Below are 27,539 nucleotides of genomic sequence, written 5' to 3'. Positions count from 1 at the left end.
TCCCATGACACTAGAAATTTATTGTTTCCAAACATCCCACACACAACGCTATTCTTATAAGCGTAAATCATGACAAGGGGCAATGATAAATTTATTATTTGCAGGAATTCAAGTCGAAGATCGTAGCTTACGGTAAGCTTGTGATCAAGCAAGACGTAAGTGTGACTATTCAGAACATCTTCGTCTCAAAAAGGCACATACTACTCACTTAATGTATTTCCAAAAGTACTGCCTTTGAAAATTATTGAAAATAAATTAATTATAAACATTATGCAACTCTCATTATTTATACATTGAATGTAATCCCACCAGTTCTGCTCTTTGTTTGTGTGTACTGTGGTTAAAAATTCTACCCCACAGAATGGAAGAGAGTATATCCGTAGGGGAAGCAACAGAGTTCCTATACGCTCCCTGCGTCTTCCCGAATTACCTTATGTACTGAAAGATATCAATTTCCCCTGTGTAGCAAACTCTTACTTTTTTGTATTCTACAAGAATGTCTAATAACACAAATTATTAGAGACATAACAGGTTTCCCGCATTGAAGAAGGAAGCCCAGAGTTTGATTTTATCTGTCTACGCTTACAAAATTACAGAACATTGCTTCTTTGTATAGAGTGACAGCAAAGTAATCTCGTACATAAAGCTATATCATATAAATGTTGAATACAGCAAAGTTCTGGATAAGTAGATAGCACTCCATTACCATTCTCACCACCACCACTGCCATCATCATATTCTGCATCTGCATCTACATCCATACTCCGCTGTGAAGCGCACGGAAGAGGATACCTCCTACTGGACCACTTATTAAGATTTTGTCCCGTTCTGTTCACGGCTGGTGCGCGGAAGGAATGTTCAAACGGCCCTGCGCGCTGTTATTAATCGCATCTTGTCCTCATTATCCCTACGGAAGCTATACGCTGGCAGTTGCAGTATGTTCTTAGATTTGTAGTTTAAAATTAGTTCTTGAAACTATGAGAGTGAGCTTTCTCGCGATAGTTTGTGTCTACCCTTATCTGTCTGACATTTCAGTTTCTTCAGCATCTCTGTGACACTCTCCCATGAGACAAACAAACTTCTGACCATTCGTGCTGCCGTTTTCTATATACAAGCATTAAATAATAAAATAGCACTGCGTCCTATCTAAGGCATCTGACTATGTGAATCACACTATTCGGAACTGGTCCAACCCACGTAAGCTATATTCTAGTTTGGATCGTCCGTATATTTTGAAAGCAATCTCCTTTTGTAGAATTACTGCATTTCCCTAGTATTCTACCAATGAACTCAGGACTGGCACATGCTTTCTCTACGACTGGGCGTATGTGATCGTTCCACACTCAGGTATTTGTATGAGATGTCTGATTCCAGCTGTAACTCGTTAATATTGCAGTTGTAGGTTACTACGTTGACCGGTTTTGTGAAGTGCCAAATTTTATATTTCTGAACATTTAAAGCATGTTGTTAATCTTTGCAAAACTTTTAAATCTTGTCAGGATCGAATATACTATTCGTGCAAATTTTTTCGGACAGTAATTAATTATAGATAACTGCTCGTCTGCGAAAAATCTGAGGTTATTGTTAACATTTACTGCAAGGTCATTAATATACAACATAAGCAGCAAGAGTCCCGATAAACTTCCCTGAGGTACACCCGAAGTTACTTTTGAATTTGGCGATGACTCTCCAACTGTGATAACATGCTGCGTTCTCCCTACTAAGGTATCCTCAAGCTGGTCACAAATCTGGCTTTATACCCCCTACGATAGTACTTTCAATAATAAGCGTAGGTGTGGCATCGGTATCATAATCAGGAACACCGTTGGACTCACGGACGTTGTGCGTATGGGTGCGTGTTCAGCCATTTGCAGAATCTAGACTGACGGTTGCCCTTGTAACTCATTGTGCATGACTTCACAGCACTAATTTTGAAATCAATTACAACATAAATTTTCGAACAACTTTTATTACATTTTAGTGAGGTGAATGTGCAGAAGACGTTGGTGGAGAGAGATAAACAATGTGCGATAGCTGATCACACTACACGTGGAATTAATTTGCTCTCAATAACGACAATGGAACTCTAAAATCACAGTAACAAAAACTCCACCATATCTGTTACATTAGCCGCGCGGGATTAGTCGAGCGGTCTTGGGCGCTGCAGTCATGGACTGTGCGGCTGGTCCCGGTGGAGGTTCGAGCCCTCCCTCGGCATGAGTGTGCTTGTTTGTCCTTAGGATAATTTAGGTTAAGTAGTGTGTAAGCTTAGGGACTGATGACCTTACCAGTTAAGTCCCATAAGATTTCACACACATTTTTTTCTGTCACATTACTTTGGAGAATCAAGTAAAACTCGGTTCCTTTCCAAGACATATTGCTGGAGATTGACTAACCAAATTCAAACACATAAAATTTGTTTCCCTGGGAAAACCGACTCCCAGTTGTACTTCGTTTATCTGCAGTCAAACTGACTGACCGAGCGAGGTGGTGCAGTGGTTAGCGCACTGGACTCGCATTCGGAAGGACGACAGTTAAAACTCGCGTTCCACCATCATGATTTAGGTTTTCCGTGATTTCCCTAAATCGCTCCAGGCAAATGCCGGGATGTTTCCCTTGACAGGGCATTGCCGACTTCCTTCCCCATATTTCCCTAATCCGATGAGACCGATGACCTCGCTGTCTGGTTCCCTGCCCATAGGTAACCAGTCAGCCAACCAAACTAACTGCTCATCGCAGTGACGCACGTCGTTAAATAAAGGACGTGAGAGCTTAATGTCTCCTCGACGTGGAGACTGGTAGGGAGTCACGTTGTGTTACACTGAAAAAGCGCCTGCAACAGTATAGTAATGGTAAAGTTTTCGAAACGTTGAAATGCACCACAAGTGATTATTCTTCATAATGATACCACCTGTCTACTTACTGTACGATACAGTACCCAGATTTACCATGGAACCAGTTCTCCTCAGATCAATACACGGGCACACTAGCTAAGACTGCGATATACTTGATTTAGGCGTATTTCCTTTTTTTTTATAACTCAAATTTTTGCAGGAATTTCGTTTGAATAAGCTACTGTTAAGTAAGTAAAGCACCTGCAAACGGATGCAGTTCAGATTTTATTTACAAAAGACTATACGCTCCTCGCTAAAAAGACTTTCTGGAACTATATCTAATTACTAGCACATTGTGTGAAATTGGGCCGGCCGTAGTGACCCAGCGGTTCTAGGTGCTTCAGTCTGAAACCGCGCCATCGCTACGGTCGCAGTTTCGAATCCTGCGTCGGGCATGGATGTGTGTGATGTCCTTAGATTAGTTAGGTTTAAGTATTTCTAAGTTCTAGGGGACTGATGACGTCAGAAGTTAAGTCCCATAGTGCTCAGAGCCATTTGAACCATTTTTTGTGAAACTGATTGTAAACATCCGAATCGAGAATAGAGAGACATGGTAAAATAGCTTGTATGTACAAATTAAGACATAATTATGTTTCACAAGCGGGAGTCTTTAAAATAAATGCTGGAAGATAGAAATGAATATAACGATTTCAACGAAATTCGTATCAACAGTTGACACCAACGAAGTGACGTAAAACAGGATTTTAAATTACAACAATACTTGAAATATAGATGAGTACATTGCATTAAGAATAAAATTTGAAACTGTTGCAGTCTGCTGATTCACGTCACAAGTGACTGTACTCGTTTTAGAGAAGAACATTTTGAAATCACCAGCCGACCGTCCAGAGCTGACGTGGGCATGCTTCATTCAAGTCCGTGCCCGGTTTTCTGACTGTGAGTCATGCAGCTGACTCAGTGCTCCGTTCCTAATTACATCATGTCGACTGGACATGAAACCATAACATTGTTTCATTCATAATTACGTTATTTAAGCACTGAGATGTCATATTCAATCAATCAAAACAAAAACAATTGCATCTAAGAAATTTTATATTTTATTTCGCTGTCAGCCCTTTTTCGGCCTTCGCCCGTCTAACAAAACGCTTTGTGGTGAAGTGAAACATAAAACAGTATCGGGTAGCTGTCTATCTTAGGTTTTTATCTTGGATTTTTAAAGAATACCGTAACATTTCATTTATATCTACGTCTACATAGATACTCCGCAAGTCACCGTACTCGGATGGTACTTTGAATCACTATTTATCATTACTTTCCTGTTCCACTCGCAAATAGAGCGAAGGATAAACGACTGTCTGTATCCATCCGTATGAGCCCTGATTTCTCGTACCTTACCTTTTTATTTCTTTATTACTCCTATATTTCAGATCTTTGGGCGAGTAACTTTCAGCTATCACCAGAAAGACTGTCTATTCAGTAAAATGAGAAGTTTTTAATACTGCCGCATGTAGACTACGGAGGCTCCTCATCCTGTGAAACGTGAAAGACGTAATTTGTAATTCAAAAAAGATCAAAAAGGACGATATAATATAGTGGTAGGAAAGAGTGCTGCTCAGTATGAGAAGGAAGCAAAATATTGTGTCGCTGCAAAACATTCTGCGATAGATTTATGAGTGTATCGTTACTGCCCTGTTCAACAGTACATAGAGAAGCGATTACCAGCATCTCTCCTTGATTCCCATCCCATGGGACCTTTGTGTTGCTACCCACTTTCTCTTCATATGCGAATCTTGTTGTGATAAATGTGGATTGTAATATATGGTTAATGTGTGGGCACCGTTTGGGGGCAATTGATCTTAGAACCGATTATGATAACTTCTCGCTTTTTTTAAATGTCTGCTGAGCACTTGTTATGTCTTGTTTCGCTCAGATGATCTCGCACAGTTTGGTGTGCCACAGCAACAACTAAAGCATATTTAGCGCAAAACTTACGCTAACCTTACAACTGTTGGATGCAAAAAACCTTTTATTTGTGTAAAATGGTAGTCAGGCAAGACACCTACACAGCCACAAGTCACATCAAACAGCAGACGATCAATTACAAACAAATTTCGCACAAAATACCGGCATTAGCTTGTTTCATGTAGCATCATTTTACAGCTTAAACTAGGTCGCTGCTATTCATTACTTGGATAAAAATTACGGTACACTAGGCTGATTATTATCCTAATATTGAAAGGAAAATGGTCACGATCTGTTTACGGCTTTGGGCAATAGCTACCCTTCACTAGTTTCATGCTGCCGTCATAAAGGTGAACAGGGAGAGAGAGGGGGGATGGGGGGGGGGGAGGGAGAAGAGAGACGAAATATGACATAAATGTCGTGGCTTTAAATTACCAAGTTATGATATTCAGCAAGAGATGCTAACAATACAGAATTTCTACATTATGAAACTTGGCATAGGTTTAGTGGCATCGGTGCCTTGGCCGGAACTATTTGTATCGCTGGATTATAGCGTGTACGATGACTATAGAGCGTGCATATTGAGTTTTGTTTTTCGTTTCACTTGTTTTACACGTATGAAGAAACTAAAGGAAAATAATGAGTGGAACTCACTGCTGGCAAATAGCACATTCAGATTTAAAAGCACCGAACAGACGGATAGCTACATCATAATTTTACGCTTTCACTTCGTGTGACGTTGTAGAGGCGATTGGATCTTAACACAGAGGCCGCCCCACGGAAATTAATGAGCAGGCATGTACAATACGACCTCTCATTCCCTTGGCGTCCAAATTCAGGAGTGTGTAAGGATTCGAACTGCCTGTTGCTAGACCGAGTGACACTGAAAGTTGGCTGTGAATATCGGGCTTACTCTACTTGCCATGAAACTATTTCAGACCTTGTGGTGAGACATGTTGACAGAACCGTCTTTTGCTTAGTTCCGTTGAAAACTTCATAAAAGATAAAAGTGTTTAAAATTTGCTCAAGTCTTACCCGATGCGATTTATCCACAAACAACCGCTGTCTTTCATGTGTGTTGTTTCATTTTTTCACAGCTAATTTCCATTTCGTTGCGAAATCCGCACAGCAATTCGACCAAAAATTAAATGTGCGTCGGCACAGTCTAAGAGCTACGATGAGGACACGAATTGTTTGGACTGTGAAGCAACATAGAGCAGTACAATGGCCATATAGCTGCCCTTTTCATCAGATACTAACTCTTTAATTAAGGATAAAATTAATTGGCTATTTGTGGTAAATGGCAACTTTTAAGAGAGACGTAGTTCCAAAATAAGCTGTATCTGTAAAGTACCGTAAAAATATAATCATAACGTTATTACGACAGATAGAAACATCAAATGCAATTATATACATGAGTCGACATCTGTTCTCCACGTAACCTGAATCAAAAGGGAAGAGTGAAAAGGCAACGTCAAAACTATGATTGTCGTATTTCCAAATAAATTAAAATTTGTGTGATTCCACTTGTGGATAAACAGTTTCCCTATAGTAAATGAGATAAAATGTTGTACACAAAATTAGAACAACTCCAGTATGCCTTTACTATTCTTAAGTAGTCCCTGAACTGCTTGACTGTCGTATCACTCTGTGGAGTAGCAACGGATTAGAAAATACTTAAACTACAGAAATGTGTACAGTAGTAGATTACTTAACGCCCTGCTGTGAGCTACACCGTTTTCCTATGTAACTTGTTCTACAATGAATTAAATCAAGTAATAAATATACTAACGAGCGTACAAAACCATTGTAAACACTTCTAGTCTTACAAGACCAGTTGCAATGTATTTCAGAAATGGTTCAAATATCTCTGAGCACTATGGGACTTAACATCTGAGGTCATCATTCCCCTAGAATTTAGAACTACTTAAGCCTAACTAACCTAAGGACATCACACACACCCATGCCCGAGGCAGGATTCGAACCTGCGACTGTAACAGTCGCACGGTTCCGGACTGAAGCGCCTACAACCTTTCGGCCACAACAGTCGGCAATGTATTTCATTTACTTTCTGCCGAGGATGCAAATCGTTGAATATTGGCAAATCAGTTCATAATATTCCCATATAAGTTTTTCTTCCTATTGTAATTCATAACCGTTCAAATGGTAATCTCTGGCGGGATACCAACAAATTTTATTAGTATGATTGAAGATGTTGAATGTAGAAGAAAAGATAAACTGATTTTGGAAAAGATATAGTGAATATATTTCGTGTGGATACCAGTCTGATGCGAAGCCACCTCGGCGGCTTGCTTGTCAGTGACGCTTCTTGTAGAAACTAAAAAAACAAAAACTTATAACGCAGTTGACTGCCCGAAAGGGTTAACAGAACTTGGCGTGTTTATGTAATGAAAACTGGAAGTACGTTATCCACACATAAGCGCTAACTGTGATCAGAAGAATGATCGAAATTAATGAACGAAATCGGCACTGAGTAACATTGCCTTGCGGCAAAACGTACGTAACTGAATACTAGGGCATATGTGCAGCATGTAAAATTCCAAATTAACGGCTAATACAGCCTACCTTGTAAAATCACCTGAGCTGAATTGTCTGTAATGTGGCAACACTACCCAGAATACATCAGAAACCCACGACAACGCGTGTGATTTCAGTTCTGTACATGAAGCATGCAACGGCAGCCAACTGCTGCCAGTACATGCGCGGTACTGTACCAAACCTCTACTCATTCTAATTACAAACGGTTACTCCCTTGTCGTTGTCTCTTATATTTGCCAGCCTGTGCCAACTTGTAAACATTTCGTCTACGTTTTTTGTTTTCTGAAACCTATACTATTTACTATAATAACTGTTGTCTAGAATCTATGCACTTAACAGTGTTTTCTGTAATTAAGCGGTGTGTGTGTGTGTGTGTGTGTGTGTGTGTGTGTGTTTCGTAATCTGAACGAGCAATTGTATTGCCGTAAGTTATTATAACAATGTTTTTTCTCTCATACATTTGCTGAAAACAATAAGTTAACCTACTATGCACAGCAGTACGGGTGTCGTCCTCAAGGTGTCAAGATGATGTACATTAATGAGTTTGTAAGAAAGCACTGGAAAACAGAGGTAATAAACAAAAGTAAATATCTCTCAAGGAGAACGTAGTCATATATTACAAAGTCTTCTACGTCAAGATTTCATCTACTTCTTACTAACCATCTCACAGTGTGATCACTTCAGATAGATCCCTCCACAATACTATGGCAGTGTTTGGAATAAGTGTGGAAAAATAATCCCATGAAATAGCACTCCTCAAGTTGAAACGCTCAAAATATTTCTTCATATACGTATATAAGTATATTTAAATGTCACAAACACCCCATAGTCCATTCATTACCTCCCATGTAGTAAACTGACGCAAAGTTTTACTGCTGTTCAGACTAAGAGCATAAAACTTTTATCTTACCTCAATGTAAGGGTTATTTTCGTTATGAAATTTTTATGGGTAGGCATAAACGTGTTTTATGATATGTGATGCGTCTGTGACAAAGGTTATCTTAAAATTTATAGAAAAGGATTCATGTATTGAAAGGAAACACAAATTAATACTGTTATCATCATACACAACTTGTCAACTCGACAATAAAACTGACTGTATCCTTAACATTCGTGTAGTCTTCGGATGTATTCAGTTTCCTTACCCTTGTACAGAACGAATGGTCCACCACAGCCAATTATTTAAGATTTCTGTGGTAGTAAAACATTATTAAGCATTCATTAGTAGAATAAATAAATTACGACCGTTATGCTCAGGGTTTATTATTTTCACATTACGTTTCTAGGTAGGTGCCTGAAAATGAAGTATCCAGATGTTGAAAGCTATTATTGTTAATAATTTGTAGAGTATATTCGTGTGCTTCTGTTTTTTTTTCTCCAAGAAAAATCTTTTCCTTTTCATTGAAGTAGATCACAACCTCGCTTGCACCGCGTATGAGATAAAATATTAAGAATTAATAAGTGAAAGTGTTCTATTTTTAGAATTTCTTGCAAAAAAAAGAATAGTTCAAAGATGTTACATTTACGGAACAGCAATAACTTTTCTTAGGTTGGTACCTGTGAAGCGCAGAGAACTTATGAGAAAAATACCAACAAGCGCTTATTTATATAAAAAAAGTTAAATGTACGCTTTACGTATCTCATAGTAAGAAGCAATAGCATTGCACCGACAAAATATAAATATCTTCAAAGGAAGGCCGTTTCAGTTTTTGGTACCCACCTGCAAGAACGAGAAATTTCGAAACCGTCTATTTCTTATTAATATCTGCGTAAATAAAATTGCAAACGTGCATATCTTAAAAGCGATCAAAAAGATAACAGAAATAAAAACTACCGTCTAGGTCATTCCGCAAAATACGCTACGCCGTAGCTCGCGTGGACGATTGTATTTTCTGCTTAGACGTCTCACTCTTTTTCGTGGCGAAGCAAACGACTCTATTGCAACTAAAATTCGAGAAAAGATCCTTCAAATAGTCGAACAGCATTTTACACTCGAACTGTCGTTATACCGCTTCCACAAACCGCAGGCGTCACAGAGCAACACAAACAGGCACGAACACGCCAGTAGTTAACGCTCACCACAAACCGTCTTGCGACCACTCTGTAACTTTCAGATCGCTACTCGCCCTACGTAAAAGCACAATCGCGAACAGTTGTCCTTCCGTGAAGAGGACTGACGCCGCTCTGAGCTACACTGTAATTGCTATCGATTTTAAGGCTTCAAAATTATCGGCCTTTCTTGGTGGCCGAATCAATATCACCCGACCATGTGCTCGGCGGCCGGCAAAGAGGTGCGAAGAAGTGGTTTTCGAAACACGGAGAGGCGGCGAGGGCCCGCCGTTTCGGTAAGGAAAGCGGCAGGGAGCCGCGTGGAGCGCCGGCAGCAGCTGTCAGCGCGAGGAAGGCGGTAAATGTGGGACAATAGGTGCGTGCCAACATACGGCAGCGCCGCCGCCATTCCGCGCCACCTGGGACTGGCGCGGTCGGGTGAAGGAGGGGTGCAGTCGCGCGGCTGCCTGCCGCCTGCCCCTCGGCGGCAGATGCGGGACACCGGTTCCGAACAAAACGGCGGCGGCGGCGAACCCCGGGGTCCCGGCCGCAGTACGCCAGCGAGCGACGCGCCGCAGCTCACCACCTCGCCGTCCGACGGTCGCGGCGCGCCCGCTGCGTTCACCGTACCGCGACAGTCCCTCCTGCGCAGTAGCATGCGCAGTAACTCGCCATACAAATATGGACGTCCGTCGGTCGGTGAAAATTTCGTGCAAGGGACATTTACGAAGGTAATTTCTTCGACCGTGGGACAGTGTTAAAGCTCTGGCATCGATTACTGTGTAAAGTGAAGTGTGAAGTTTCTGAGGGTGGCGTTCGTGTGGGGAAGGGGCGTGCTGAGCGATGGAAAACGTGGAGGAAATGGCCGATCAGCAGTCGCTCGGTGAGCCGATGCAAGATTCGGTCGATTCGCCAGCTGCGTCTACGCATGCCGGCCTCAGCATGTCGCCGGCGGAGCTCAGCCCCACTATTTCACGGCAGGCCGTGACTGGCTCGGTGACCACTTCGCACGAGTCGCTCGGCGAGTCTACATCAACTCACATCAAGGAGGAGCTGCCGTCTGCGTCCGAAGACTTGTCGGAACACTCGGTCGACATCAAGCAGGAGACGCTCTCTGTGATAGTGCAGCCACACGAAGACTCCCAGGACTCGGAGCTGCTGAGTCCGGGAAAACTTTCTCCCACTTCGGGAATTTCAGTCAGTGTCGCAAGCATGATCGACGCCACAGATTTCCGCACTCTGCAGCCGGAACCCACGTACCAGACGCTGACGTCCGTCAACGGCAGGATGTCACCTCCCGGTTTCAGCCCCAGTTCCTCCTACGCCACGCTGACCCCTCTGCAGCCCCTTCCACCCATTTCCACCGTGTCGGACAAATTCGCTTACGGCCACACGAGTAACGTTTCCGGATCTTTTACAGTAATGCAAAACAACGGACTCGCCAATATAGGCTTGGGCATGAGTGTCAACTCGCCGTACACGTACGACAAGCTGTCTACGATGGGGATGTCGCCGCCGCCGCACTACTCGTCGCCGAACAACGGGCTGGGCACCATCAACATCCCGCAGCAGCACTCGCCGCTGTCGCCGCAGAGCACGTACAGCCAGAACGGGCTGCAGTCTCCGCAGAAGAGCCTGTCACCCAGCGGCTACGACTCGCCGTACACGGTGGGCCGCGCGACGCTCAGCCCGCCGTCGGCGTCGTTGCACTCGCCGCCCAACCCGATGGTGACGAGTTTCGTGGGCGCGGCGGCGGCGATGAACGGCATGGCCACGATGACGCCACACCAGTCGCCCCCGCAGCCGCAGCCGCCGCCGCAGCAGCAGGCGCCGCAGCAGCAGCCCCCGCAGCAGCCGCCGCCGCAGCCGCGCGACCGCGTGGCCGTCGCGTCGCCGTCGCCGCCCGCCTTCCAGCAGGCGGTGCAGCCGCCGCAGCCGCCCCCGCAGCAGCCGCCCCCGCAGCAGCAGCAGCCGCAGCAGCAGCCGCCGCAGCAGCAGCCCCAGCCGCCGCCGCAGCAGCAGCCGCCGCCCCCGCAGCAGCAGCAGCCGCAGCCGCCCCCGCAGCAGGCGCCGCCGCCGCCTCCCCAGCAGGTGAAGGCGGGCGCGCCGTCGGGCGGCGGGCTGCTGCCTCCCGGCGTCGGCGTCGGCGTCGGAGTCGGCGTCGGCGTGGGCGTCACGCTGGCGCCCGCCCCCGCCGGCGAGGTCGAGGAGATCAACACCAAGGAGCTGGCGCAGCGCATCAGCGCCGAGCTCAAGCGCTACAGCATCCCGCAAGCCATCTTCGCACAGCGCGTCCTCTGCCGGTCACAGGGCACGCTGTCAGACCTCCTCCGCAACCCGAAGCCCTGGTCCAAGCTCAAATCTGGCAGAGAGACATTTCGCCGCATGTGGAAATGGCTGCAGGAACCCGAGTTTCAACGGATGTCAGCACTCAGATTGGCAGGTAAGTGCTTTACTTCTAATTCTCACTTCTCGAGTGGTTCTGTCTCGAACAATCGCGAGTAGACGTTTGTGTTTTGACGTGCCGTCGCCACTGTGTGTAAACAAGGTGGACGAGCACGTGGCGAGCACGTGAGGGGGCGTGTCTGCAGGTTTTATCGAGCCTGACGCTCACCCCTCTCCGCGCAGAGTATCGATTTTCGTTCGGCACGAGTTTGCGCTTCCTCCGTCACTGGGTAAACTGCACGTGACGACGAGCCAGCCGCACTCCGCTTCCCGTGTCTGCGGCCTCGCGCGAGCGTTGCCGATTCTCAGAAAACCGCTACGTTTTCTTAGCGATGAGTTGTACGCCGTCTGAGTTACTGAACGACGGTTGCTCGAGACATTAACCCATCTCAATTTCTACTGCTCTCGTCTGCACTTGACTTACAATTGTGTTATGCAGAGCATTAGTCACAACTGTTAAATAATAAGTAAATCTTAATGCCTCACTCTCACTTTGACTGTGAAATACTACTTCTACATTTCGCTGTTGTGTTAGAATATTCTGACATTTCTTTTTAAATTCACAATGTAGCGTTTCTCTAAATATATAACGCCTTTGCACAATTTCTAAAGCCATCTAGGAAGTTAATGAATAATTACATTATGACTATTCCAGTGATTCTTTGGCGTTCATTAATCGCCGCAGTACTTGTTTAGTGTTCAAAATAATGTCATTGTACCTATGTTTCATTAGTTAGTCTCGTATATTTTTCTATAGCAAAATTACTAATTTTTCTGCAAGTACTTAGCTCAGGGTCTACTGCTTTACATTTAATAAAAAGACATATTTGTGTAAATGTACATGGTTTCCTTTAATTCCTTTCTAATACTGACAGTCAAATAGATGTTATACGTATAATTTTAAAAGCAAGATATAAATTAACTTGTTTTTGCTTTAGCTGTCGCGGAATACTACAGGGTGGCGCACGAATAATCGGTCCCGAGTACAGACTGCTCGCCAGTTACGCATGATCTGTTGCCCGCCATAAGCAGATACAATAATAAATAGATACATACGTAATAATCGTATAATAAAGAATGACAAATAAGCTAATGCTGTTGTATTTGTTCGTGGCGGGCAACAGTTGATGCGTAACTCGCGAGCAGCCCGTACTCGGGGCCAGCTTTTCGTGCGCTACCCTGTACTTCCGCTAATCACTGTTGTGTTAGCATATTCTGACATTTCCTTTTAAATTCACAGTGTTGCGTTTATTTAAATATATGAAATCATTAGCATATGTAATAATTAAAATTTTATTACGAAATTGGTAAACATTTGCCAAAAGAAGAAAATTTCAGCACACATGTGTTGCCTCGTTGAAGAGGAGCCGATGGAACGACTGGTAACAATATTTTTTTGGAATAATTGTTGTCTTAACCTTGTGTTTAATTTATACTCTTGCCTTTTACAGGAGTATAATGGCATCGAATGATTGAGGGATGAAACAGCAAGACTGTAGAATTTACTGAGACGATAAAGCCACAGGCGACAGTCAAAATCTGACTACTGCATGTCTTTTTCTTATTAATTACAGGGGCTTATGTTTCATGGAATAGTTCTTAGTTATGCGACGAGGGGGGAGGGGGGAGTTTTTGTAAATCATCGATAGCAATGTCACTGTAAATTCTTAATCATAATGTTGCATTCAAAAACTGTAGGGATACTACAATGTAAATGTTGTGTACTCCACATATATCTGTCAAAGGGCATGCATGCATCTGAGGATGGGTATAGCATGACATGCATCCAGTATCATTAAATGTAAGCTACACGAATGCCAGTTTCACACGGAGCGGAGTAAACGTGAAGACCGGCTCTGTGCTTATACGTGGAACTCGGCACTCGTGGAACGCATTCCGCTAGATGTTCGATAGGTCTTACGAACGGGATGGTTTGAATAAGACGAATTCGTTAGACGCACATGTCAACATCGGGCCGATGCAAATGAGAGAGCAGCGGTGGTGGGGGAGCAGCATGGCAGCTGCGCATGCGCGGGCGCACCCGGCGGCAGCCCGCATGGCGCACAGCTGGCCCGTCGCCGTCGCCGCACGCGCCGCCTTCCGCACACACGATAAGCCGTCATTCACTTAGCTCCCCTCCCCAGCCCGGCATATCTCAAATCTAGAGCTTCACTTCGCAGGCCCATGTTTTGACAGCTGTTCCATGTAAACTCGCCCGTCTACACAGAAGTAACTTTCGCCTGACAAAAACGTGATATGGTCATTTCCAGAAAAATTATTATCGTTTAAAAACACTGCATTGGTTTCCGCTCAGATCACGAGAAAATCAGAGACTGAGGTAAAGACCTTAACGTAAATGAGTGTGTAGTTGTACACTTAAGAAATCGTAGAAACACAATTTAGGTATAACTGCTGGGCTCAATCATGTAATACAAATACGAGACAATGAGTTGAGAGATCAAGCGGAACTATCATAGATGTAAATAAAGACTCCCTCTTTATTTGTAACTTACTTACTTACCCACTGGTCATACCGGACTCGAGAGTCCATTACCGCAGCAACATATTTTCGCCATCTGTCCCTGTCTTGGGCTATTTGCTTCCATTCACCTACAATACCTCAAATCAGCCTTCATATTGTCCTCCCCACAGGACGTTTTCCCTCTAAGTGCCCTACCAGTACTCTGCGCGCTGCCCTGCCCTCATCCATTCGAGCTACGTCACCCACCCATCGCAGCCTACGTGATTTAATAATACTGATTATGTCAGGGCTTGAATAGAGATCGTGAACCTCTTCGTTATGCAGTTTCCGCCACTCTCCGCTAATGTCAACCATTTTCGCTCTGAAAAATGTTCCTCAAAATTTTGTTTTCAGATACTCGAAACGGCTTTTCATTTTGCACATTGAGAGACCAAGTCTCACACCCGTACAGCATAACTGGTAGAAATAAAGACATGCCGTATTCCCACTCCCAACCCTTGAAAGGAAAAGAAAAAGATGGGAATAAATGGAACAACAAATATTCTAATCTTTAAATTCCTAGACAGTAACCGTGATGAAAGTAATCTAATCAGTGAGAAGTAACTCGCATTTCCCGCCCGCAATCTCTTCTTCAGTTCGGATTCAATCTCATTTCTCGAAGTGATGTCCACGCCTAGATGTATTTATTTGTAACGCACAGGGAAACTAACCCTTCTATCGAAATAGCTGGAATACCGCTCACGTGCGTGGCACCAAATCAGGTCAAACAATATGGGGACATCGAGAATTGGTACAGATCTCATTCGTCGCTTCAGTCTGTATATATACATAATAAAATATAAGAAAAGAAAGAGCACAAAAGCTTACAGGCTTTCTTATGGTAATGGTAAAAACTCTAAAAAACATTACCACAGCGAGAGATCATGCTCAGAATAGATTTCTAGGGTTAAGCTGGATGAACATTCTTCAATCTCCTATGTATTGTGCCCTTAAAAACTTTCAAGATAAACTCAGACTAATGATAACTCCCGCTTAGAAATGAAGACAAGCCGTATTCCCCCTCCCAAACCTTGAAAGGAAAAAATGGATCGGAATAAATGGCACAACAAAAGGCACTCTCTGGATGGGAATTTTCTAGTCATGTGCATAGTGTACATGTTTCACTTTCTGGCGTGCTTCTCATTTTCCAAGTCCGACAGACGTTCGGAATCTCATTAGTTGGGCGGATATGAGCTCGCATCCGTATTTCAGTCTTGTACGAAGTCGCAGAGCACTGTTTTACCTCACTTCTTTCTGTCGCATGTTTTGCTATACCTGTTACCGCGGTGTCAATTCTCATTCATGGTCCACTCAAGTTATTGCACTGTTACTCAATAGTGAGTTTCTTTTTCCCCTCCCCACCTTGCGAGTATTGGGTCCGCTTGTTCCCGTACAGCTCTGGCTGGCACTTCAGTTCTTCCACGATTGTGATTTTCTTTTCTGTTAACGCGTTTCGTTCTCTACTTCCAAAGCTACAGCGGCCTGTTCGACATCCGATTCACTTGACTGCACTTCTTTTCAATAAAAATCTGGCGATATGATAGTGAGCCACAGAGAATACTAGTTGGGAATATTTGGGAACGGGCTTCCTGTACAGCCAAAGGAAATCTGCCGAAAATCGTCGTTAGAACTGGGGATTGGAGTGATCTATAATTTAATTACACGACGATATGTCCCGGACAAAATTATGGATGTTTAGCGTGTGTCTCCGTCTTTCTTTATGTGTCGAAAAGAGTGAGTCTACGACCGGATCCAGATGTTGAGCCCTCCTGAATACACAAGTTAGATACTTATTACAGTTTTCTTAAAATTGCTTTCTTCCTGCAATGTGGTATTACCGAAATTTTTCACCCCAATTACAATAACGATATCGAGTTAAACATCATTCGGAAACCGAAGTTTCTTTTTTCAATATCCCCTTTCCATTTCTTTACATTTCTGTACGGTTAGGTAATCACGCTATAAATATGTTTCAAACTACTCGTTATTTCCCAATACATTAGTTCATTTCATTCGTGCGAGGGGGAAAAATCAACCTTCGTGCTAAGTAATTTGTACCAGATGCTTGAGCTCGCTCTAATTCCTTCAAACTAAACCTTGAAATCAGTTTTTAAACGTGAATGCAGTTGATAGTCATGCGTGATCATACGTGAAAACTAAGAAATATCCAATACGAAGCAAAGCACTGTCACGCACACTAAAGCTGGACAACGAATTATTCTCATTAAAATTACATACAACGACGTATATTGACTGAACTATTGTTGTATAATTACTTTCATGTATTCATTCAACGCTGGCTCATAATTTCATAAACCTAGTGTACATACCTTCGTTGCATCCTTCAGATGATTAGATTCTGTAGAGCTTTTACCTTCCCACTTCACCTCCCCAGTCGTGTCTTTGACTGCAGAAAGTCGTTCATAGCACGCGATCGTGACGGAGAAATCAAGTCTCTCCATCTTCCAGGGATACAAACGGCTCCCTCAATAATGTAGATTTACAAAAAAAAGGCAATCGTCACCAGAGAATCGAAATATTGTGACTTCTTGAAACTACAGGCATTTTAATGCTGACAGCTATTGACTTAAATAAGATACAATATATTGGTTTCCAGCAGGAACTGGGAACTCTAGGATTTCTGTTAGTTCTCTTTCGCAGACAGTATTCGTTGCGTCAGTTAATAACTACTGATATAACTAGTTGGCAAATATGTTGTTTCGTCAAAACACGAAATATACTATTATTGTTATATTTTTAGATCTAAATTTCACGATCTATATTAAATTACTCATTCGTGAGCCAAGAATAATTTAGACTGGTTCTGGCTCATAGGGACAACAAACCGGCGGTGTAACAACTGATACAAAGTTCTAACAAGGTTCCAAATAATAAAACCCTTTAAATTCGAAGACAAAAACTAAGAAATCAGAGTTCCTTCAGACGTTATAAGACAATTTCATAAGACTGCCTTGAATTGCAGCAATATCGTTCAGATTGGAGACCGGTGGGGTTATTACAGTTGAAGTAAATCAGACTTGCTTGGTGTAGGTGCCATGCGCTCCATATATCGAATGCTTAACTCGTATGAAGTGCGCCGCCTATTGCAGGTGATACTGCGAAACGATTTTCGTTAGACAGACTGATAAAGGGAATATAATTAAAAAGTCCTGTTTTGTGATTCATCAACTGCATCTGGAATGATTTCTTAATGGGTTTATTATCTCTTAGTCAACGAGGTCCTTAGTGGTAGACTCCACGCTCTGACAAATATGAAGGGGGGAATCATTTCACCACACACATGAAGTGATGTAATAAAAACAAAACAAACTTAATTAAGCGGAATCTTCTGGCGAAGATCTGAACCAATTTCCTTGCAAATACGGGTATAATGTTTTTCTTGGTTTGTCTGCGAGTATGTGGACCAAGACATGGTAAAAATTCGGATTGCTTTTCCCGCCAACACCACATCAGATAAAATTGTTCAGGGAACTGTTTCCGAATGTTACACACGTGTAGGACGCTTATCCGCAAAACATGAGCACTCCCACAAATCGTATAAAGTTCGATATTTGCAGAATTTATCACTATCGTCACAGCCTATTTAACGGACGGGTTGTAGTCAGGACTTCTAGAATGGTGTTGGAGGGAACTGTTCGTGCCTCACAGGAGAAACATATACAGAGTGAAATACATGAAAAGTATTCGCAGTTGCGAATATGAACAACCATCACCTTGTGTAATGGAATGACGACCACGAAAATTTGCGCCGGGCCGGGACTCGAACCTGGATTTCCCGCTTATCGGTAGCGGTTGCCTTACCATTAGGCTATCCGAACACGACTCACCACCAGACCGAAACCATATGTTGACATTCATTGGGTCTGACCTTGAGGCGCGTTCGGACAGCCAAATAGTGAGGTGCCCGCTCGGGATAAGTGGGAAATCTGGGTTGGAGACCCGGTCCGGCACAAATTTTAATTTAATTTGTGGTAAGTTTCTGTGGGACCAGATTGCTGAGATCATCAGTCTTTACGCTTACGCACTACTTACTCTAACTTAAACTAACTTACTCTAAAGACAACACACTCACACCCATGCCCGAAAAGAGTGTTAAGATGAGTGTGAAATCTTATGGGACTTAACTGCTAAGGTCATCAGTCCCTTAACCTAAATTATCCTAAGGACAAACACACACACCCATGCCCGAGGGAGGACTCGAACCTCCGCCGGGACCAGCTGCACAGTCCATGACTGCCGCGCCCTAGACCGCTCGGCTAATCCCGCGCGGCCCCATGCCTGAGAGAGGACTCGAACCACCGATGGGGGAGCCGAAAGTAATTACCCCACGCGGAGCACAAATTTTCATTGTCGTCATTCCGTTATAAACTGATGGCTGCCACATTCGCAACTGCAAGTACATTTCATTAGTTCATAACGGCTGTAATTACCACAGAAGGAACTTTACATCGTAGGTCTGAACAAAGCAGGCACTGCTATATCGTATACTGGGTGAATCCAAACACCATCCAAAATATTTCATAATTTGTTCAGGGATATTTTCTGATTGGCGTAAGACGTCCGTGATCTTCCGTACTCGTTACAGAGTAACAATGTAATTATGTACGTGCAACGCGCTGACTGTTGTTGTCAAGATTGTCACCAGTCACGTGCAACACATTCTCTTCTGTAATTGCGTGTTCTGGTGTACCTCTCGTGCCAGTACCTTCCATTCTAACACGGAAGAACATATGCAGAGTACTGTGATGTGGTTACCGTCATAGAGGGAACAGCTCATCCTAGCGTCGTTGTGTCTCCCTTCGTTGCATTCAGTGGACCCATAAATGAGGTACTCATTGACTAAAACTTTATCAAAAAACCTCTCTATACTGTTAACGTGACGGAACCGAGTAATACTGCTTGCAGGTTCGACAGCGAACTCTCTCTCTCTCTCTCTCTCTCTATCTCTCTCTCACTCACTTTCTCTCTCTCTCTATCCGACCTGGAGACGCTTATTGTTTTGTGCACCGAATAATATTTAGCCTCAGTTACTGACAGCCGAAGAAGACTGAATGGAGCTTGGAATAGTGGAATCATTCCAAGCTTCCAGCACTCCCACAAGACACAAATGAGCAAGATGGCACAGAGATTAAGATTATCGTCTCTTTAACCCAAGAGGTAGAGTTCATATTTCGCTTGGACCATCCTGCTGTAAGTCTTCCATGGTTTCTACAAATACCGAGAGTGAATGGAATAGTGACACATTCATTAAGGCCACGGGCTGCTTCTGAAGTCAGTTAACAACTCAACCTTGATGACTTCGGCATGAGCACGAAGTTGAGAAGATAAAATGTACGTTAGTCCACCAACAGGGTAATAGTGAGTGCCATGTTAAGCAACCGAAATGCGCTGCTAACTCATCATGGCAGACAAATATTATCTACACCGTCAGCTGCAAGTTCATCTGCAGTTTATTTTATAGGCTGACGGTTTCGGCGACATAACATGCGATCATCGGGCCCTCAATTCTTGATAATGATTGAATTTTTCATTGTCAAAATGTACATACTTCATACATGAGAAGTAGTCTTTGCAGCAGCGTATGTAGCAAGATAATGGATGAATTTTTCAATGTCAAATTGTACGTACTTCATATATGAGAAATAGTCTTTGCAGCAGCTTATGTTCGCACGATTTTTGAACGCGTCAACAGCTAGAAAGGAAGGAAAGAAGATTGGGTTTAACGTCCCGTCGACATAGAGGTCATTGCGTTAAGGCTGGGGAAGGAAATCGGCCGTGCCCTTTCAAAAGAACCATCCCGGCAATTGTCTGGAGTGATTTAGGGAAATCACGGAAATCCTAAATTAGATGGCCGAACGCGAGGCCTGTGTGCTAGCCAACGCAGCACCTCTCTCGGTGTCAACAGCTTGCAGACGACGTTCACTTGTGCTAAGGTCGTGCTTACATACGCTGGTGCGAAGATTGGTTATTTTTCGTGTATGACATACATACATTTTGTCACTGAAAAATTCGACCATTATCCAGAATGGAGGGCCTGATGGTGGCGTATTATTTGCCGAAACCCATAGCCTATAAAATAAACAAAATGTACTTACAGCTGACGCCTTTTTTATGTTTATTACACACGTATCGTCTGCTGTCCCGCAATCCAGTATTGCAAGAACGGATGCACGTAAGTTTAACATTGTCTACTAGTGAATATGGAAGTTTCTGTCAAACAGGGACTATAGCCCTTGTTTCCTGCTTCTTGCAAGCATCCACCTTAATCATTAGGCTTTCCGAGCACTCCTTCAGTCGTCAGTTGCTAGGCGACGCTCTGAATCAGATACTGTGACTCCGTTGTTTCTCTTAATTAAATACATGTTCACCAGAATAACTACCTGAAATTATTTAAAATACGCGCTGTGTCGAAATTATGTCTGGCTACAATTGTGATACATGTCTAAAACATTTGCACTTACGTGGTGAATTTAACGACACACTACTAATCCACTGGCTGCGAAAAATCTGTCCGAGGAAAATAAATCTGCGCTCAGCTAAACCCGTGGGAACGAGGTTTATAACGCATTTGTTTTCGCGTTGAAATCTTAACTCCATACCGAATTTAAAACAAGATTATTCATGTTTCTTAAGCCGTGTTAGGATATTTTCCACATTTAAGTTTGTGATAGCACGTTCAAATGCAGGGGAGCATCTGTATGTACGTACACGGTGATCATAGTTTTCGAAAAGCATAAAATATTTTTTTCGAAACTAAAATAAAAGTAACGCAAAGGCATTGACATGTATAAAGCTAGACAAATGCCTTATTTAAAAAACATTATAATTTTTATGTGCTATATTGGCACGTTACCATATGATATGTGATATGTTTATCGTGCGCTTCATCGCTCGATACATATTTCGTAAATATGGTGCGAGGAGTAAAGACAATCAAGAGTCTCAAAACATACCAATTCCATTACGATAGAACTAATGTAATACAATTAGATTTCCGTGTGAGATATTAGCAATCTCGTTAAGTGCTGCGTCATATCTTCAACAGTCCTTCTTATGGAGAGCCCACCATTTGTGATGGCATTTCATTGCGCAGATACTAACAGTATTAAGGTGTGTCCTGTTCTAAGCTGCGTACAAAAGTTCGGATTGTTGATTCTAGTTTCCGCCCAATATTTTGACGACTGCCTCGGTGATCCTCAATTACTGAGAGAGCTCTGCTCGCTGCTTGAACTTCTACTAGACTTCAGCCATCGAAGTATAATGCGTATAGTGCAAAAAACGCATTCACTAATGTGGCTAAAAAGACGTGAATTTGCAATTTCTTCATTAGATTTGTTAGGTAGTAACAAAACTAATCGGCACGGTAATCTCCAGATGCGGCTGGCTGCTTATGGGCCTAAATGAAGTGGCTGTATGCGGACGAGATGTCACTCGCCTGTTAGCAAGCTGGGAGGTCGCCAGGTTGTTCACCTCCAGTCTGTTTTGTTTATCACCTCTCCCTGCTGTATGAGACCTGCGCTGCGCATTCCTCCCTTCCAGTCATTTGCAACACCAGAGAGGGTCGTTACGGGGGAAGGGCCGAAAAAATCCGGTTGGCGTACGAGGAAGGGCTTGGTACGAATCACACTTTCGGTTTCCGCGTTGGGCCGTCTTGTTAGCATGTGGGAGGTGCACCGTGACCAACTCTAAACGTCTGCCCTAATCGAGGACTGCTGCGATTCGTGTATTTTCGGTAAATTACAGTGTGTTTCACCAAGCTGTTAGAAGCCACTTCAAATATATTCCATTTGTATTTATGTATATCTCCAGCTTTTTGCTATGTAATTTCCGTGAATGTGCGAGACCGGACGGTAAGATTTCTGGTGAAGAAGCAAGCGGAGTGTTTTCTTGAAATGTGCTGCACGCGGAAGGAAATTTGCATGATATTGCGCCTTCGGCACCCCAGTCGCACGTGACAGCTATAGTAACTTAGATTTATACGTTTGAACTGGACCACTAAGACTTACTATACACATAGTCACAGCGAATATCAAATGAAAATAAACCTCGTAGTTTATGCAGAACTACAGTTATTTCGTTGTAGACACAATCACGGAGCTTATGAATCTCAATTCAGACATTTATAAGATGGAGAAGTGTAAGTAAACTTTCAGTTTTACGTTGAGACAAAAACGAATAGGGGAGGGTAAGATCAGCGTTCACACGATTGAGAGAGTGACGGCTGAGTAGAGGAAAATAGGCTCCGACGGATCTCTCATAATTCAGGAACAAGGTGAGGCAAAAGCAGAAGAATCTGAGTGGCATTAAAATATTTCTTGAACTATATTCGCACGGCACTGATGGAAAGGCGCGCTTTGAAGTTAATTAATAGTAATCCATTTTGTAGAATATTTATGGAACGTAGAATGCATAAAATTTCACGCACAATAGTAAGTTAAATTTTCTTCGACATTGCTTTTGATTCACAAACGCCTTTTAACTCGTGCAAAAGCTCTGGTAAAACAGTATTATATTGCAGAAATACCTTAATTACTTCTCTCCAGCGTTATATGTAAAGAATCATATTACCTACACTGCAGCCTGAGACAGTTGAAAGCATTTGTTAAATACACAATGTAGACTCTACGAGTATGAAATGACAGCTAAAATACTTCATCGTTAGCTGGTACTTCCTTTAGGCGTAGTAAATGGTTTTAAAATTTTTTGTGGTGGACCTGGAGTTATATTTTTAATTTTTCTGTAAACTGATTTATTAAAATCTCGTACAGAGCAGAACCCCTGTCAGTTTATGGATTTGAATTCTCTGAATCTGATTTTAGGAAAGATCACCAACTATGTTATAATATTCCACTGCGTCTGTTTTATGAACAACAAATGTGGTATCAGACATGAAGCATACTGTTGTATGCATCACGATTAATGAAACACTACTTTTATGTGTCACATGCCGTCTACTGTGTATGTATAACGTTAGTAACATGCAAATTATATGGATACCATACTTCTATGTCATGAAGCTGCTGATGTTAGAGACGTTCTCGGTAACGATAGTAGCGAGCGTTCGTCGACAGTTCAGATAACATGGGGATCAAATCCTTGTAAATATTATACATCGTTTTAACAACATAAAAGAACGAAAAGTTGTCGTGTTTAATATTTCAATTTGAATTTACAAGAAGCTAGTTCCTAGAATTTTGACTTAGCTACACCGTCCCGCTGGTTGCGTCACGCGTCGGAGCCCGTAACGCTACACCAGCGCGAAGACGGTGTAGGTTCCGGCTAACTGACTCTGCAAAATGATATGAACTGAAATATATTCCAGGTCTGATATGACAGGGCTGCTGCTACCACTGATCGATGCACAGGCTGCGACACTTGCAGAGATGTGCATCACAAGCAGTGGGAAGTTGCCGCGACAGTGTGGCTTGATTTTTCGCTTATTGCTATTATTATGTCTCTTTTTCCCCTAATTAAGAGTGTCAGTTATACAGCAGCACAAATCACACTGATTCTCTGTATTGCAAACATCCATTTATCGAAGACGATTGAGGCATTTAAAATCAAATTAAACTGTCGCTAATAACGTAATTTTTGAGAACATGATATGTAGTTATTGAGAACACTGTATTTATAACTAAATGTTGATATAATTTTATCGTCATCCTGCGTTCATTTCTCACCTACGCTTAGGCGTATTTAAAAACTGGGTGGAAAAAATGTGCCTTTACGAGTGTTACGTCTCTGTCTTGTATTTGGCTCACGGGATGTGACAGTATAGATGCAATAATAATATGCAGAATGCGAGCTAGCCAGATGGAATAGATCTTTTTATTTTCATCGGATAACAATGGGAGGAAGGAGGGGCACCGGGCCGTTAAGCATGTCTTGTTTAAATATTTAGTAGGAAAATTTATGTATTTCTCGAAAATAAACTGCCCATATGTGCCACACAGCCACATCTCGCTGTATCCCAGTATGGGAAACTATCTAAGGTCTTCGTCTCATTTTAATTACGGCGTAGAGTGAAAATATAAAATATGATGATGATGATAATCGTGATGATAATGATGATGACGGTTAGATTAGGGTAGCAGGAAGATTAGAGCGAACAGTGCTGAGAAAATTTAGCTGGCTCAAATACTACATAATAAAACTTTTTATCATCACAAGCTGCGACTTACTAAGACAAATCTGTAAACAGTAATATCTTTGAGTGTGGGTGCTACTAATGTACAACAGGTTTTCAGGTGTGAAGCGTCGGCTTTGCAGTGGTACAATTACTGCTTTACTGCATTTTGTTGCTGTGTGTCGTACTAATAGAAAATTCAGCTTTTCAGTTTCAGCCACGGCTCAAAATAATGCAAGGAATGGAGACCAGACACACGAGAACAGAATCTGGAGTCAAGTGGCTATGGCGTACGAAGACGGATGAAGACAATTTGTCAAAGTAGTATTCCTGTCTATGAAGACATCCGTCTATGTATAATGTTGTGTTATGGCGTATTCCATTATTTTTGTTATTGGCCTGTGAATCCAATGCACCGACCTGCTATATCCTGTCAAATATTCATAATGTGTGGCGCAGCGCACACTTAAACGACGTGATAGAAGGTTAACATCTTCATAGAGTGAGTAGAGATATTTCGAATCATATTAATTCGTTTTTTACCCTGTATCGTAGTCTCGCACATTTTTACATACAAAGGGTAAACTTTTACTTAGTAGTGTTGAAATATACATTGTTGATACACTTAGCTAAATTGTTTTTAGATATGACGAGCTGATACAGCTAAAAGAAGCCGTTGTTATGAAAGATATTTACAGATTATGGCATTAGATCCTTTTAGCTGTATAGTGTTTTCTAACAGTTTAGCGCTAGAATTTTTATTTTCTGCATTGTCGCATTTGTAACAGTATGTCTCAGTTGGTCCCATTAACAAACACCAACTGTTCACTTCACTTTTCTGATTAGAGACAGTAGCGCAGAGTAGTCATGTAGATGCAGATGTAGAATTGTTTCTTAATGAAGATTGCGGCAAACTCCACCTCTGATCCTGACAATGCCGTCTCATAGGCCTCCTAATTAATCGGAAATGTCTGAAAACAGATTTAGTGATTGAGAGTTGTTATTTGCGAGCATCTGACACTTCGAAAAAATGCCATTCATCTAGCTCCTGCGCAACCGAATAGCGTGCCAAGAAAATTAATATATGTCCATACATTACAGTTCTTTCCAGAAGGTTGCTCAAATCTCAAATGTTCCTGTTATAAACCAGCCTACGAATGTGGTGGAATGATTCTCACTTGAAGATCCATAAATTTGGAGAAATGTAAGCAATAGAGCGGAAAGTAAGAAGGTGTCCAGTTTCCATGTGCGCACTTTCGATTCTACTTAAGAGTGGTTTCTTCCGAAATTCGGGTGCCGATTTATATAACATATGTTTTGTTGATGAACAGTTAAATATGGGTCGTGTATGGGTCTTGTTTCTCACTAAGTTCAAAGAGTTTTTATAATCAGTGGAGCTACATTGTAGCTCCCATATAATGTTGTTTTCGTGGTAATAACTTCTAACGAGACACACCTTTCTGCATGAAAACCATTTCGGAATTCCAGTGTTAATCGTACGAGCTGACCCTGAAGCAACGTTGAACATTTTCGTACTTCCTCGTTTGTCCATATAAATCTCTTTTTCCACCACGACAATGTCGAAGACGTAGCCCCCTGGGACGCGCTGCACAGATATAGCTATGTAACGGAGCGTGAAGGGCAACAGCTAGTGTTAATAATTGTATCCAGCTGCTCTTCCAGTCGCCTGCGATATTTTTGAACTACGCTTAACATTGTATTGTGACGGCATTATTTTAACGTTTTTCAACAAGCCTTGAAGGTATTTTAAATCAATTGACTGATTTCGTTAAAACATGAAAGCTTATCTGCAAGAGTAAACAGAACGGAAGAGTGCAGTGAATGATTTTCTTATCCTGGTAATGACAATTATTCCACCTGCAACTGCCTTTTATGATTTTTCGTTAATTCATTTATTATCATTACCACACAGTGACTTGGTATAAAGAAAATAAAGTTATCTACTTGCTGTCCATCTTTCAGAATTGACCTTGTGTTCCGTTGTTTAATGACATCGCCTACGTGATTTTAAACCGTAATATTCCTTTCTTTGCGGGACATTCTGTAGGTTGTTCCAACGAAGAGCGACGCGCTTCGTCAAAAAATGTTCAAATATGTGTGAAATCTTATGGGACTTAACTGCTAAGGTCATCAGTCCCTAAGCCTACACACTACCTAAATTATCCTGAGGACAAACCCACACACCCATGCCCGAGGGAGGACTCGAACCTCTGCCGGGACCAGCCGCACACTGCATGACTGCAGTGCCTAAGACCGCTCGGTTAATCCAGCGCCGCGCTTCGTCATGGAATCGTACACGTGAGACTTTCAATAAACTGCAGCGGTACACGTTACAGGAGACAGATTGTGCATCACGGAGAGGTTTACTATTAAAATTCCAAGAGTATATACTCCAATAATAGTCGGCCAACATATTACATCCTCCCTCGTTCGTATCGCGAAAACACCACCAAAATAAAATCAAAGAAATTAGAGTTCATGCGCAGACCAGTTGTCGTTCTCCCCTGCGTCATTCGTGAACGGAGTGGGGAAGGCGCAGAGTGATACTGTTGCCGCAAGTATTCCCTACCACACACCACGGTGTGAGACCGTAGGGGGTAGGCTGTTATGGGAACAAACTGTTGACGTCATCAGTCTGCAGAGACCGTGTCCTTCGTTTGGTTTCCGAAAACCGAACAAGAAGGGGATATAAAAGTTAGACAAAGGTTGAGCAGTCTCGTGCGCTAACATATACGCTTATGAGAACAACTCACACTAACTGTATCTGGCGGGCATTTGAATATACATGCGCAACGGCCTGATTGGCTAATTTGGATACCAATTAACTCGGGAATGGCGCAACGTATCAAATTTGTTTCTTAACAATTATTTATCAGCACAGCCTACCCTGCAACACCGTTACCAGTTTTTCAGACTGTTTCTGACTACCCCGTGTATAGAGTACATCGAGTGTACGTTAATAATTTAGCTATTGTCGCCT

General features: G+C 42.6%; 1 protein-coding gene and 1 long non-coding RNA gene across 3 annotated transcripts in view; one reads left to right on the top strand and one right to left on the bottom strand.

Annotated features, from left to right (window-relative positions):
• Positions 1-9,572, bottom strand: part of LOC126298802 (uncharacterized) — a 232,208-nt gene extending 222,636 nt beyond the window's left edge. The window contains exon 1 of the long non-coding RNA XR_007552683.1: positions 9,097-9,572. This is a non-coding gene — a long non-coding RNA (uncharacterized LOC126298802). The remainder of the gene's footprint in view (positions 1-9,096) is intronic.
• A 388-nt stretch (positions 9,573-9,960) lies between these two features.
• LOC126299461 (hepatocyte nuclear factor 6) overlaps positions 9,961-27,539 on the top strand; it is a 546,572-nt gene continuing 528,993 nt past the window's right edge. For both annotated transcript variants that reach the window (XM_049991381.1, XM_049991382.1), the window contains exon 1: positions 9,961-11,868. In XM_049991381.1, coding sequence (XP_049847338.1) covers positions 10,269-11,868 — 1,600 coding nt within the window. In that variant the 5' untranslated portion in view covers positions 9,961-10,268. The remainder of the gene's footprint in view (positions 11,869-27,539) is intronic.

Source organism: Schistocerca gregaria, chromosome X, assembly GCF_023897955.1.
Source record: "Schistocerca gregaria isolate iqSchGreg1 chromosome X, iqSchGreg1.2, whole genome shotgun sequence".
NCBI lineage: Eukaryota > Metazoa > Arthropoda > Insecta > Orthoptera > Acrididae > Schistocerca > Schistocerca gregaria.
This window is presented reverse-complemented; position numbering and strand designations above follow the sequence as displayed.